The 14,497-nt window shown below is 41.5% G+C and overlaps 1 protein-coding gene across 2 annotated transcripts in view; it reads right to left on the bottom strand.

Moving 5' to 3' along the window:
- The window catches only part of LOC311046100 (guanine nucleotide exchange factor VAV3-like), an 84,274-nt gene that overhangs the window by 17,000 nt on the left and 52,777 nt on the right, over positions 1-14,497 (bottom strand). For both annotated transcript variants that reach the window (XM_084058225.1, XM_084058224.1), the window contains exons 20-25: positions 11,900-12,030; positions 6,628-6,693; positions 5,620-5,654; positions 4,802-4,918; positions 1,443-1,530; positions 277-412 (exon numbers count right to left, since the gene is read on the bottom strand). In XM_084058225.1, the coding sequence (XP_083914351.1) occupies positions 277-412; positions 1,443-1,530; positions 4,802-4,918; positions 5,620-5,654; positions 6,628-6,693; positions 11,900-12,030 (573 nt within the window). The remainder of the gene's footprint in view (positions 1-276; positions 413-1,442; positions 1,531-4,801; positions 4,919-5,619; positions 5,655-6,627; positions 6,694-11,899; positions 12,031-14,497) is intronic.

Here is a 14,497-nt window from a genome sequence, read left to right as displayed (position 1 = left end):
GCCAAGAAGTAAAGACACACTCATAGGACAGTATTAGAAGGTCAAACTCTCTGCACTTCTGTACTCTAAACTCCATACAGTCTGAGCCCTCCTGATGGGAAGTCAAACCTGTTCTCTCAAACGCTGACATTTCTGGAATCCTGGTACCAAGAGTCAGCTGGGAGGAGGGGGGGGGGGGTTCCCACTTTGAGAACCACTGCTTTACACTAGACAGACAGACAGACAGACAGAGGTGAGCGAGGGGGTGTTGATTGTTTATTTAGACACACTACTCACGGCTGCTGGTCTTGGTAATGGCCCTGGGCGCTGTGCAGCCATTGGCCGGTTGTACCCTGTAGGGCAGCTGCAGTGTGGTGTCCAGACTCCTGAAGCCCTCCTTCAGAGAGTGCTGCGTGTAGTACTCCACCAGCTCCTGCACAACACACACACACACACACACACACACACACACACACACACACACACACACACACACACACACACACACACACACACACACACACACACACACACACACACACACACACACACACACACACACACACAGTGATGAAAGAAGTATACTCACATTTTTTACTGCAATGTACGGTAGATACAGTACACTCTGTTACAAGTACAAGTCCCGTATTCAAAATCAAAATATACTTAAAGTACCAAAAGTAATATTTTCCTCTGAGATGTAGCGGGGTATAAGTAAATGTATTGAAAATTGTAAATACTGAAGAAACTAAAAATACCTGATTTTACTTAAACGTAGGGTAAGTGATTGACTTTGGTAAAAATAAGTGTTAAATAGCTGATAGTACTCATTGCTATGGGGTGTTTGTTCAGTAAAAGGAGTCTCTCATGTCTCTCCAGCTCTTTATTAAACAGAAAATGCATTTTCAGTGCTCTCTCCTGATTGGCTTAAATGTGTCACCTACCTGAAAATGTACTATATTCTGTTTACTAAAGAGCTGGAGAGACCCCTGTGACCGAACAAACACTCTGTAGCAATGATTACTATCAGAATATAGTACTTTAACCTTTTTAACAAACCAAAATAAAAAAATACCAAAGAATATCACTTACCCTACCTTTAAGTACAGTACTTGAGTACATATACTTACCGTAGTTACTCTACCCAACTGACAACATAAACACACCTTTACACATTTGAGAATGAAAAACCTAGATGGTCATTTCAAATGAAACATACAGTACAGAGGCACTGTTTGGATTGCAGATAAAACAAAATAAATGAATATGTATGCTAAGTGGTTAAGAAAAATGTATGTCCCCCTTCTGTTTTCTTATTTTATTTAAAAAAATGTAACCCTGAGTATAATAATGCTATAAAGTCCAAAATATGTGTAGTGTAACTCCCAAAATGTTAAATGTTAAGAGCATTAACATGGGCGCACAGGGCGTGGCCATGGCAGTGTTACTGTTAAAAACCTCACCAGCACAGACTTGAACAGGCGACTCTCGGCGATGTAGAAGCAGCCGTCCTTGGTCAGAATCTTAATGTGCTTGACTTCGTCGTTGAACCTGCAGGTGTATGAATAAGACATGACCCTGCTAATTAACTATACATGCAATCCCATCAATCTTGTCACTATGGCGAAGCCGTCACGACATCAGGTTCACGGTCCGTGCACCACAGCCATGACAACCGCCACCCTGCCTCAAGTCATCCTGCCGCCGCCGCAGAGTCGAGGTCCCATACATACATACGTAATTGTTTCACTTTGGCTTTAAGCCTGCTCGGACTAACAGGTGACAATTCACACAGTTAAGAAATAAAATAAATGTAAAATGTAAAAAAAAAAGAAGAAGAAATAAATGAAAATTAAAAAGAAAAAATCTTTCCAAGAAAATGTGAAGAACAACAAAAGTAGCATATCGGCAAGCTTGGAGATCCGCTATTCTGTGAGATCTGTGAGCTTGTGGATCTGCTATTTTATGAAATTATAGGGCTTAAAGGTAGGGTAAGTGATTTATTTTTACTATTGGTACTATATTCTGATAGTAATCATTGCTACAGAGAGTTTGTTCGGTCACTGGGGTCTCTCCAGCTCTTTAGTAAACAGAATATAGTACATTTTCATTTTTTTTCCCAAACAAAATCTAAGCCAATCAGGAGAGAGCACTGAAAATGAATTTTCTGTTTAATATAGAGCTGGAGAGACATGGGAGACTCCTTTTGCGGAACAAACACTCTATAGCAATGAGTACTATCAGAATATAGAGCTATTTAACACTTATTTTAACAAAAATCAACAGTAATCACTTACCATACATTTAAGTGGTTAAATCAAAACACTTAGCGACGTATTGCATCTACTACCTGAATTCCTAATAAGCCCTTTAAAAAAAACGTTCTGGTGAAAATCACACCCCTTTTGAGTGCACAGCTGAAACGTGAGGGAGAGGAGGCCGACCATGGAGAAAACATGCACCTGCGAGGAGATTCCACCGGGGGAGCACTGTTCTTCCAGGCTGATTTACAGGTATTAGCGGTATAATGCAATGTCTACCACCACCTCCGGAGATGATGTGCAAATCACATGATGGGAGATGAGGCCCCCTTATTATAAATCTGCCAATGTGCTGTATAATGTACGTGAGAAAACACGTTCACGTTGCAAATTCACTTATACATTATGGATATACGCTGAGTAATACATTATTGATGTGTGTGGAGTGTGGAGTTAGAAGGTGTTCTGCACATTGAGATAGATGGATGAAGGCTGAAGTGTTATCCTCATCATCGATGTGGACTCTGAGGAGCTGGAAGGCCCACGCACACTGTATGTATGCGTGCTGTGGTGGAAGAAGTACTTTTATTTGACTTAAGAGTAAGTAAAAGTAGCAATACCACAGGAATAGCAGAAATACTCTGTGACAAGTGAAAGTCAAGACTTGAGTATAGTGGCATCAAAATATACTTTAGTATAAGTAACAAAGTAATAGTGCTCATGCAGAATGGTCCATTTCACAATCCCTATCCCTATTTTTGGTATACATAATCATTTATCATGTACAGTACATTTTGTATTAATAACCTATACATGCAAAGTACAGTAACTAGAAAGTAAAGCTGTCCGAAAACTGCAGCGAGATAAAACGTACAGTATGTGCTTATAGAAGCATAAAGTATGAACAAATGGACGTACGCAAGTAAAGTAATTGTATACCTTAAAACTGTACTTAAGTAAAGCTGACTGCTTGCTATTGCAGTCCGTGTATAGCTTTGGCTGTCAGACAGGAAACCCTCAGTGTGTGTTAAGCTCCATTTGCACAGATGGACTTGCTGATAACGATCTTAAGCAGTGGGACAGGCAATTAGGAGCGGAGCATTCACAACCAGGCTGATGCATGAAGAGCATTGACAGAGGGCTGTGGGTGTCCACCCACCCAAATGGCCTGTAATAGACTGATGCGTCACCCGCTAAACATTCTGCTTTTAAAACACTATTTCAATGTCCAGAGCTGAATCTCCGTAATCTCCCCAGCTTTGGACAGGGACGATTTTTGCTTTATAAAATGTTTCTTTCAAAAGAAGCTAACAGGCTTCTTTGACGTGCGCTGCCTGAAAGATCTACAGTTAATTAGAAACGATTGTGTTTCAAAAGAGGGACATGCAGTCATTAATTTGACCCACCAGGCAAAACATTTAATGAGAACTTAAGACAGGTTGATTCAGTCTGCCTGGAGGATAACGCGGCGATCCTCATTAGAAATACAATTCTGCACCTTCTGATAGCCAAAGACTGAACAATGATTCATTTTGTTCCTTTTGTTAATATAGCGTTGCTGTCGGGCAGAAACCTGATTCCAAAAACGCTTTCTAAATCCTAACCTGTTTTAGTTTTTGTATTTTTCTTTATGCCTATCACATCCCGCGGGGGGAACCTCGGTTTCCAGCCTCACCCAGCTAGCTCCTCCATGAGGCGGTTTAGAGTCCCAAAATATAAGAAAAACAGGCTAAAGAACTCTTTTGTACACCAGTCTGTTCTGCTTTTAAACCAAAATCGGTAAACCAAGAGGATATGTTCTATTGTTCTTGTTTCTGTCTGCTTCTGTGATGTGTGTCCTGTAATGTACCTTGTGTAATGTATTGTGTATGTCCTGTCTGTATCTTGAATGGTGACGTCATGGACACAAAGCAAATTTCAGTGAGAGCTGACAATAAAGTTGTATCGTATCGTATCGTAGCTGAGTGCTTCCCACAGAGGAGCACGGAGCCGTTAGGGTGCAAGTGTCTTGCTTAGGGACACTTTGACACATTGCTGAGGGCTGGAATCGTACCTGGGAGGCTGGGACCTCCAGGACCCCTTTATGAAAAACTACATTTTATTCCAAAAACTAAAAAAGTATTACAGTACGTTTCCATATGGCAAACGCTAATGTGACACAGATGCTGTCCCGGATTGAAAGGTGTAACAACGTATAAGTGTAACAGGTCTAAATGGTAAACGAATATCTACTACTTCGTCGTATGACAGTGTCACGCAAAAGAAGCACAAAAATAACTGATTTATAAGCTCACTATGGGTTACTATGTGACATGTTGTGGGCTTTCAGCAATCTTTGGGTATTTTTGAAAGATCTGGGGGGGTGCCTATGATGACATGCCCAAAATAGGGAGTCTGACTGTGGGTTTTATAAATATTTAACCAATGAAAAGTACTAACAAAAGTTTGCGTCTAAATAACTACGCTGGGTACCTAATATTTGATCATTTCCTGGTTTCCACCTGTATGGAAACAGGTTAGGGAGCACCACTCAAACCGTTTCCCCCCAGTGTGACTCTTACTTGATACTGATGGCGTACCCGGGACACTCTTTACTTCGGTGTCGGACCAGATAGGCGCTGTTCCCTCGGTCCAGGAGTTCCACTTCCGCCTGGCACCTCTCTATAGGCCCCGCAAACCTGAACCATGTGTGTTGAGAGAGTGATTTATGCTTTAATCTCAGTGAGGCTCAACCATTTATTTTTATATTTATTCAAGGACCCCCAGTTTGATATGCATTAGGCCAGGGACTATAGGCATGTAACGATTCACTCAACTCACAATACGATTCGAATCGTAATCGAACGATACTAGGTTCACGATACGAACACAAAATTAATTTCCAGACAAATCTTTATTTCTCTTACACAAATCCAATATTTTCTTCTTTATTATTATCTTTTTTTTTTTTTTTTTTTACAATACTGTACTCTTATCCTCTTTTCAATACAGTAGCAAATGAAAACTCTTTTTTTCTTTTAAATTCTCTTACAAAGATCCTGTATTTTCTCGTTTGCATCAAGAATCATTTTTATTAAATCGATCTAAATTTTCACCAGTTTGAATCGATTTTAATCTATTTACGATAAATCGTCACATGCCTACCAGGGACCCCCATTTGCTCTCTGGGACCCCAATCTACAGTGTTAATTTAACTCCTAACTATCAGTCATTTAGCTGGAGGAGACCCCCCCTGGATTCCCCTCCCAAGGACCCCTTCAATCAATCATTCCTTGCACGTGGACAGGGGAAAAAAATCAAAGTGGCTCAATAGCATGAAATAAGAATTGCTGTTGTGAATATTGTTATCAATCTATAGTAATTTGTTTTCATCGCTTACCAGAGCTGGCCTGAGTAATCGACTGGTTTGGGAACCTGGGGTGGAGAGAGAAACCGGTGGTTATTCCGTCTCTTAATGGAGTCAATAGAGAGAGGGCAGAGGTTATTTGCGGTAATCTGATATTCTCTCCACATCTAATGGCTCAAATCGAGGCCCTCTCTCTCACACACAACAGACAAGATACACCGCCATGCGATTGAAAAGCATCGCTCTGCTCTCCCCACACGTGTGAAGCCGTCGATAACTTGGCCATCATCTACAGGAGGAGGTGCTGTAAATCGCATCAAGGAGCTGCGGAGATGGTTGTTGAAGAGACGTGTGCGGCTTTTTAACCCATTCAAACCGGGGAACGCATCTGTGTACGTTTTTAGATTTCTTTGGCTATTCAAAAATAGCAGATGTACAAGCTCACAGATCTGCTATTTTTTGGAAATCGTGGAAAATGTGCGCAAATCTTTGAATATATATGTATGACTAAATTCATCTAGCATTTTTTTTTCATTTTCATTTTTTCATGTCAATCATAGCAAAATAATGATATATTGGTTAATAAGATTGAGTGAATAGTTTTGAAACTACAGCTTATAGAACTGAATATACATTTTTAACTCAAATCTTTGCTTGTGGGGGTCCCTGGAACAAAATATTTTGAGATGGGGTCCACGGACAAATACTTGTCATTTTGGCTGGTCCTTGACATGAAAAAGTTTGAGAACCACTGATATATAGTAGCATAAGTTTAAAAAAAAAAAAAGATTTAGAAGGCATTTGTAGAATCCCCAGAAGCAAAGATTTGAATTACAAAAATCTATATATATTCAAAGATTTGCACAAATCTTCCACGATAAAAAAAATAAATAGCAGATATACAAGCTCATAGCGCGGCACTCAGTGCCGCGCTATGAGCTTGTATATCTGCAATTTTTTTATAGCCAAAGAAATCTTGAAAAATTACACAGATGTCACGTTCCCGGTCTTAATGGGTTAATTGAGAAAGTGTACACTTACACAGGGGCAGGGCTTCACGGCGTCACTCGGAAAGAAGCCGATCCTGTTCGTCGCTGGAACTCTGCCCTGTAAAACGGCAATTATGGACTGTTAACCGCATTTATCACCATGTCTGGAAGGAAGCAGCCTCCCCTCCCCCTCCCCCCCACCCATCTCACTCTCTTTTTTCCCTGCCCTCCTCCCTCCCCAGTGGTGGAAAAAGTACTCAAATGTTTTTACTTAAGTAAACGTATCAATACTGCAATGCAGAAAATACTCTGTTACAAGTAAAAGTCTGGTGTTAAAAATGTTCTTGAGTAAAAGTAAATTTGTACAAAATGTACTTAAAGTACCAAAAGTAAAAGTAGTCATTATGCAGAATGTCTTATTTCACTTAAGTGTTCAAAATGTATATACATCTTTTGAAAATAGCAGATCTAGAAGCTCACAACGCGTCGCAAAGCGACGCGTTGTGAGCTTGTAGATCTACTATTTTCAAAAGTAACTAAAGTTTTCAAATAATCATAGTGGAGTAAATGTACAATATTTGCCTCTGAGATTTAGTGGAGTAGAAGTAAAAGTACCCGGTACTGAAAATTGAAAATAATCCAGTAAAGTAAAAAAATCCTCAAATGTGTACTTAAGTACAGTACTTGAGTACATGTTCTTAGTTACTTTTCCACCACTGATCGCATGTCTGGATGAAGCAGCCTCCCCTTCCCAACCCCATCTAACTCTCCTTCTTCCTGCCCTCCTCCCAAACTCTCTTCTCTTTCCTGCCCTCCTCCCAAACTCTCTCCTCTCTTTCCTGCCCTCCTCCCAAACTCTCTTCAATAAATCCTCAGCAATTAGCTCACAACAAGCGGCGCGTCTAATTTGCACCCCGAGTTAATTACGGTTCAGACTCTGCCGGCAGTTAGATTTGTACTGCATCAAAACAAGAGCCTCGTTTAGCACTAAATAATGAATCTTATTCTGGTCCTTGAATACCCAGACAGCATGAGCTGTCTGGCTCTTGTTCGACGGACTAAACAGTTGCTTTCCTCCCAGTCCTCGAGCCAGACTTGAGAGCTTTATATGAATCTCAATTGACACACAATGTAGAGAAGCCTCCTTTTTGTTTCAGCAATGTAAACCAACTTAGCCCATTAAGACCGGGAAAGTCATTTTAGATTTTAACCACTTTAACCATTATCTTATACTTTGGCTATTCAAAAATAGCAGATATACAAGAAGTGCAGTGCTATGAGCTTGTAGATTTGCAAAAAAAATACAAATATCATGAAAATGTGTGCAAATCTTTGAATATATATTTTTTAAAGCGAACATTTGGTAACTCAAATCTTTGCTTCTGGGGGATTCTACAAATGTCTTCAAAATCCCAAAAACAGTTTTTTGAAAAAACTTATGTTGCTATAATCAGTGGTTCTCAAACTATTTCATGTCAAGGACCCCCAAAATTATATGTATTTGGTTGCGCACCCCCATCTTAAAATATTTAGTTCCAGGGACCCCCAGAAGCAAAGATTTGAGTTAAAGATGTTTGCTTTTAAGAAGATATATATATTCAAAGATTTGCACAAAGTTTCAAGATTTTTTTTTAGCAGATCTACAAGCTATGAGCTTGTATATCTGCTATTTTTGAATAGCCAAAGAATAAAATAATGGCTATAGCTAAAATCTAAAATGACACAGATGCGTTCCCGGCTTGTATGGGTTAGGCTAACAAATTAGTTAATTTCTCCAACGAGGCTGTGTTTTGTTTTTGTATCATGATAACCAATTATGTACAGGACGTCGTGTGTAATAGGTTGCACTGAGCAACAAGTCTACGCATCTTGCATTATGTCCGATGTTATGAACGACATCACGAACGACGCTTCCCGTCTGGAGTTCGAGGTCAATTTGGAAGTCGTTGGGAGTCAATCTGGGAAACACATCATAGCCGAGGCCATGCTCTTCACTCACAGCTTCCTGCCTTGACTACAGAGGCTCCCCTCCTCGCTCTTTATTAGCGCACAAAATGCATTTTGGGACCGTGCAAGGGCTTCTAGCAGTAACTCGATTGGAAAGCGAATCCTTTACCCCATCTCTGTGATTCATTCAAGCCTTAATAACATTTCATCAAAGGTTTTTGGAGCCCCCCCTCCCTAACACCCCCCACCCCCCTTCCCCGTCTATTTGTTATGCCTTCGATAAGCGCATGATAAAGATTAAACTTATTACTCTGTCGGCGTAAACAGGCGGCAGCCGGCGGATCAAATGAAATTATGGTGATTGATTGTATTGTTCTGCCGGTGGGATAGGGGGGATAATTGCCTTCTGGGTAACAGGGGATATGAATTCTCAATGTTCTGTAATTTCATCCCCTGGCGCCAGTGGGGACGCCCTAAGATTAAGTAGCCTTATTAGCATGTCCTTATGCATAGGAATAAAATAAACACACACAATGTGCTTCATCATTCAGTGTCTTGGATTATCTCCGCCCACCAAAAACGCACTATACGCCGTCACCATGGCAGCGGATCGTGTGTGTGTGTGTGTGTGTGTGTGTGTGTGTGTTTTTGTGTCCCTTAAGTCCCACAGAGCCATGGAAGTCTGGGCACCCTTCCTTCCCTGCTGGGCTGTAATTGCGAGTCTCCTGGCGTTCATGGCTGTCTACTGTATAAGCAACCGGCAGACAGCTTCTTCCCCCCGAAACAATCAGGCATATGAACGATCTAGCCGATGAAAAGAAAAAAAATAATAAGCTTGGGAAACACTTGAACTTGGGGAACCTTGAACTTGAACCATTGAACAGACTTAAGGCCGTTTGAGGCGGGGAGCGAGTGGCGCGCCTTAGTAATTCATTTTCAATGAGAGACGGCCGATTATATGGGACGCGTGGAGAAGTTGAGGGGTGTAGGGGCAAGCGGGCGCTGTCCCGTGAAATTCTCGCGCTCGTTTCGTGCACAGTGCACACCAATGTTGATTTCGTTGACTAAAACTATGACGAAAAAAGTTCGTCGACTACCTTTTTTCACTGACGAAAACTAAATAAAAACTAAACTAGAAAATGTGCTCTTCGGAGCACAGGTCTCCGCCAGACCAGTACTGTTCCTGATTAATCCTGTCTTACCTCACTTCAAAAGATATAAATGATCTTTTGAAGTGATTTCATCATGCGTCTCGCTAGCCAATCAAAGCACACCCTTTCAACATATTTTCACGTGTCACGTGAGGCTTGACCAATGTTAGCTCGGTGGACACACGGAAGGACGAGAACGAAAACATAGTCTCCTGGCGGAGACAATAAAAACTAAGCTACGATGACTAAAACGAAGACTAAGTATGTTGACATATTCGTCAACAAATAAGAACTAGCCTAAAATGTTAGTGAGGGACGAGTGGAGAAGAGATCCAGTAGAACTAAAAGACAAGTGATTTTATGCTTGGTTGCGCTCAGGTGTTGCACTCTGGAAATAGCAGATCTACAAGTCGCGCTGCGACACGTTGTGAGCTTGTAGATCGGCTATTTTCAGCATGCAACCAAGTGTAAAATCAGCCATTACGACGCCATCAAGGCACCGCCAAGATACATTTTAGTCGACTAAATCAACAGTAGATTTAGTCGACTGCAAGCTAGACAGTACAACATTTCAGATGAATAAAATATGACTAAAACTAAATGGAATTTGATTCAAAAGACTATGACTAAAACTGAATAAAACTTTGCTGTCAAAATCAACACTAGTGCACATGCCCGCAGGCGGCAAGTGCTAGATTGTGGACAGCTTTTTTTTCTCTCCGCTACGCGCAGGAGACAAAACAACAATGATCGCGGCGTGATCTCCGCTGATCCAAGCGAGAACGTCCGCAATCACTCGCTCCCCGTCAGAAACGGCCTTAACTCTAACTCTATTTTTAGTTGTCGTAGACCAAAAGACTGCCTATCTACGAGCTCAGGCATATGAACGATCTAGCCAGTGTGTGGACTTATAGAGCGGATATTTTTTGGAGCGTGACACCCCGCTCGCAACTAAGTATAAGTCAAGGCTCAAGTCCAGGCCGTGGGTTCTGTGGACATAAACTTTCAGTCTGATCCGAAGAGCCCCCTGAAGAAAAGGAGGACTGGGGTTTTTAGTGCCCTCGTAAAAAGTGAGTGAGGAATGGCTGGGGAGGGCTCCCGCGAGACGCCGCTCCGATAAATCACCGTCCTCTCAAAGATAAGATAAAGTCAAAACCCTCTAAACTTGTTGGCAGTCGACCCTGCGAGACAGCTGCTAAATATGAAAGTACACGAGGGCTCGCGCTCCGCCGTTAAAACGTCCTCGGGAGGGCGGAGTGTCTGCAGTTTTACCGTCTCCTCGTCTGGCACTTAATTAATCAACTGAAGCCTGCTTAATTGGTTAGATCATCTAATGCGGGGCTCTCCTTGATTTAATCTGAGGAGACGTTGAAGTGGCCGCCGCGCAGCCATTCGTTACGGAACATGGTCGAGCGGGGTGGTCTGTGGGACAGACCGGTGACTGATCGTCTCTCTGACCTCGTCACTGTGTCTCCCGCAAAGTGGAATAAACAACGGGAATGGTCGCCATCTGTGGCTCATAGACAAGTGTTAAGGGCTTCAATTATCAGTCGATTACACCTTGTCAACGGAAGCCACGTTTTGTGACGCCCCGTCGCTAATAGTGTGTGTGTGTGTGTGTGTGTGTGTGTGTGTGTGTGTGTGTGTGTGTGTGTGCGTGTGCGTGTGCGTGTGCGTGTGTGTGCGTGCGTGTGTGTGTGTGTGTGCGTGTGTGTGTGTGTGTGTGCGCGTGTATGTGTGCGTGTGTGGAAACCAACCAGGTTTCCATATTTTGGAGATGTAACTATAGGTAAAAATTGGTAAACATATTTTTTTTAATTGTGGAAATAGCAGATCTACAAGCTCACAACGCATCGGGACGTGACACTGCCGATGCATTGTGAGCTTGCAGATTGCAAATTTTCGATATTTTGTCATACGATGAAGTATAATATAGATTTGAATTTCTGCATGTCTTCTTTTTATCAAATCAAAACATTAGTAATACAGTGTCAAAACACAGGAGGGAGAGGACAACATGCGCACACACTCCCACCCACCCACCCACCCACCCCCACACACACACACACACACACACACACACACACACACACACACACACACACACACATACACACACACACAGGAATTGTACTCTTATGTACCTGTACACAAGACTTAACAATAAAGGAACCTTGGACCCCGCATGCACGCGCACACACACACGCACACACACACATACTGTACCTGCCACCAGGAGCTGTGTAGGTCTGCATTCATCAGTTCAATGACTTCGCCCGCGTGAACGCTCAGAGGGGGTCCACACTGGGGGCAGGGGACGCCACAGTAGTCTCTGATCACAAGCATTCTGGGTAATCCTGGCCGACAGGGAACATAATACACACATTTACATTTCACACAATTTGGATGGCAGAGTGACTCATGACAACAAGCGCAACGAACGGTATAATCCCTCGATAACTGAGGATGAGCCGTAAGGGTCAAAGACATAATGTGAAGACACTGTGGGGGAGGGGGGGGACTCATTCCAATATCTTTTAAACCATGCACTTCATATAGCTGTTTCTTATACGTATCTGCTGCTATTTTAACAGCCTCATAACCATAACCATTCCACAAGCTGTGAGCATGTAGATCTTTTATTTTTGCTATTTAAAAAATGATAATTGATCGCAAGGTTTCACCTATAATAATGATGCCCAAAATAGGGACCCCAGGTTGAAAGTGTTTAAAGGTTTCATGACATGCTGGTTTACAAAACATTAAAAGTCTTTATCATGGTCCTTCAAACGTGTATTAACATGTTTGAACTGAAAAATCCACTCCAGTGAGCCATGGCAGAGGGGTGGGGAGGAGAGGGGGTGGGATTAATAAACTGTGACGTCCACGACAAATCCACGGCACGAGCACTTCTCTGAGTCTAATTATTCAGAAAACCCCAGACCACAGAAAATCCACTGAATGTTCAAAGTTCCGTTTTTTTTGTGTGTAATTGAGGTCAGAAACCCTAAAAGACCCCCCCCCAAAAAAAATAAATAAATAAATGAATTTGATGTCATGAAACCTTTAAGATATAAATGGAGAACTTTCCTACAGTATTCTGATCATAAGGCAGATAGTCTATAATGTGTATACTCAGATTTGTTGGAATGGCACTCTCCCTATAAACCACTAACAAGTCTTCACCAGTCTTCTTCCTGTACAGTTATAAAATGTAGCAGTATACATCCTTAGCATTGTCAGTTTGCACACAGCCACTAGCGTCCTGTTGTTACCAAGACTAAAAACCGCTGCCAAATAAGCAGACAGAGCCGCTTACTCTCCCGGCGCTACAGCACAGCCCCCAGCCATATCCCAGCCCTGGAAACCATCCCTGAGGACGCTATTAGCCCATACGAACCGGGAACTTATATCTGCAGGTCATATATCTGTAGCTCATAGCGCGGCACCGAGTGCACCGAGTGCCGCGCTATGAGCTTGTATATCTGCTATTTTTGAAAAAATCGTGAACATTTTTGCAAATATTTGAATATATACATATTTTTAAAGGGAACATTTGTAACTCAAATCTTTGCTTCTGGGGGGTCCCTGGAACAAAATATTTTGAGATGGGGTTGGCGGCCAAATACATATAATTTTGGGGGTCCTTGACATGAAAAAGTTTGAGAACCACTGATATAGAAACATACGTTTTTCAAAAAAACTGTTAGGATTTAGAAGACATTTGTAGAATCCCCCAGAAGCAAAGATTTGAGTTACAAATGTTTGCCTTAAAAATATATATATATAATCAAAGATTTGCACACATTTTAACTATTTTTGAATAACAAAAGAAATCAAAAACATGACACCGATTCTTTCCCGGTCTAAATGGTTTAGAGTTGACAGTCAGTGACCCTAGATGACTGGAATATCGCACGCGTCCCTTCGTTGGTTTGGAACACAATAAGCACAACTGACTCTCATAAGCCCCTCTTATCGATGTTGATTTATCACAAAGGCAAAACGCTCTGTGGCTCTAAGGAGGATGTGGCTGGAAAATAGAAATCTGGAGGGGAGGAGGGGGGGGGGGTTAGTTTTTTCCTTTTTTCCTTTTGTTTGCAGGCATCTCTTATAATGAATCCGCCCACTCCAGTTCATATCCGTGCCAGCATGGGTTTTAACGCCATGTGGTGTTAGCGAAAAGTGTCTTTTAGCACACTGGGTATACAGACATCTTTACACTTCCTGTTATGCCTGACCCCCCTATCCCTCCCCCCCTCCCCTCCCCCGCTTTCTCTGTAAATATACCCAGTGGTGGAACAAGTACTCAAATGTTTTACCTAAGTAAAAGTATCAATACTGCAATGTAGAAATACTCTACTTACAAGTAAAAGTCCGGAATTCAAAATTGACTTGAGTAAAATTACAAAAGTATTGGTATCAAAATGTACTTAAAGTACCAAAAGTAGAAAGTACTCATTATGCAGAATGAATGTCCCATTTCACAACTTTTCAAATGCATGAAATTTATACAGATCCTTTGAAAATAGCAGATCTACAAGCTCACAATGCATTCTGAGCTTGATCGGCTATTTTTCAAATGGCCGAAATTAAATATATATGGGGCTGACGTGGTTAATGTATGTTTTGTAATGATAATCAAAATCTGCAAAGTAACTAGTAACTAGTTTCAAATATTTGCAATGGAGTAAAAGTACAATATTTGGTTCTGAAATGTAGTGGAGTAGAAGTAAAAGTATGGCAATTGGAAATACTCAAGTAAAGTAAAAAAAAAAAAGACCTCCAAATTATACGTGAGTACATTACTTGAGTAAATGTACT

This window comes from Gymnoscopelus microlampas (genome assembly GCF_963454915.1).
Source record: "Gymnoscopelus microlampas genome assembly, chromosome: 5".
NCBI lineage: Eukaryota > Metazoa > Chordata > Actinopteri > Myctophiformes > Myctophidae > Gymnoscopelus > Gymnoscopelus microlampas.
The sequence above is the reverse complement of the archived record's forward strand: the minus strand, read 5'-3'. Positions and strand labels throughout refer to the sequence as shown.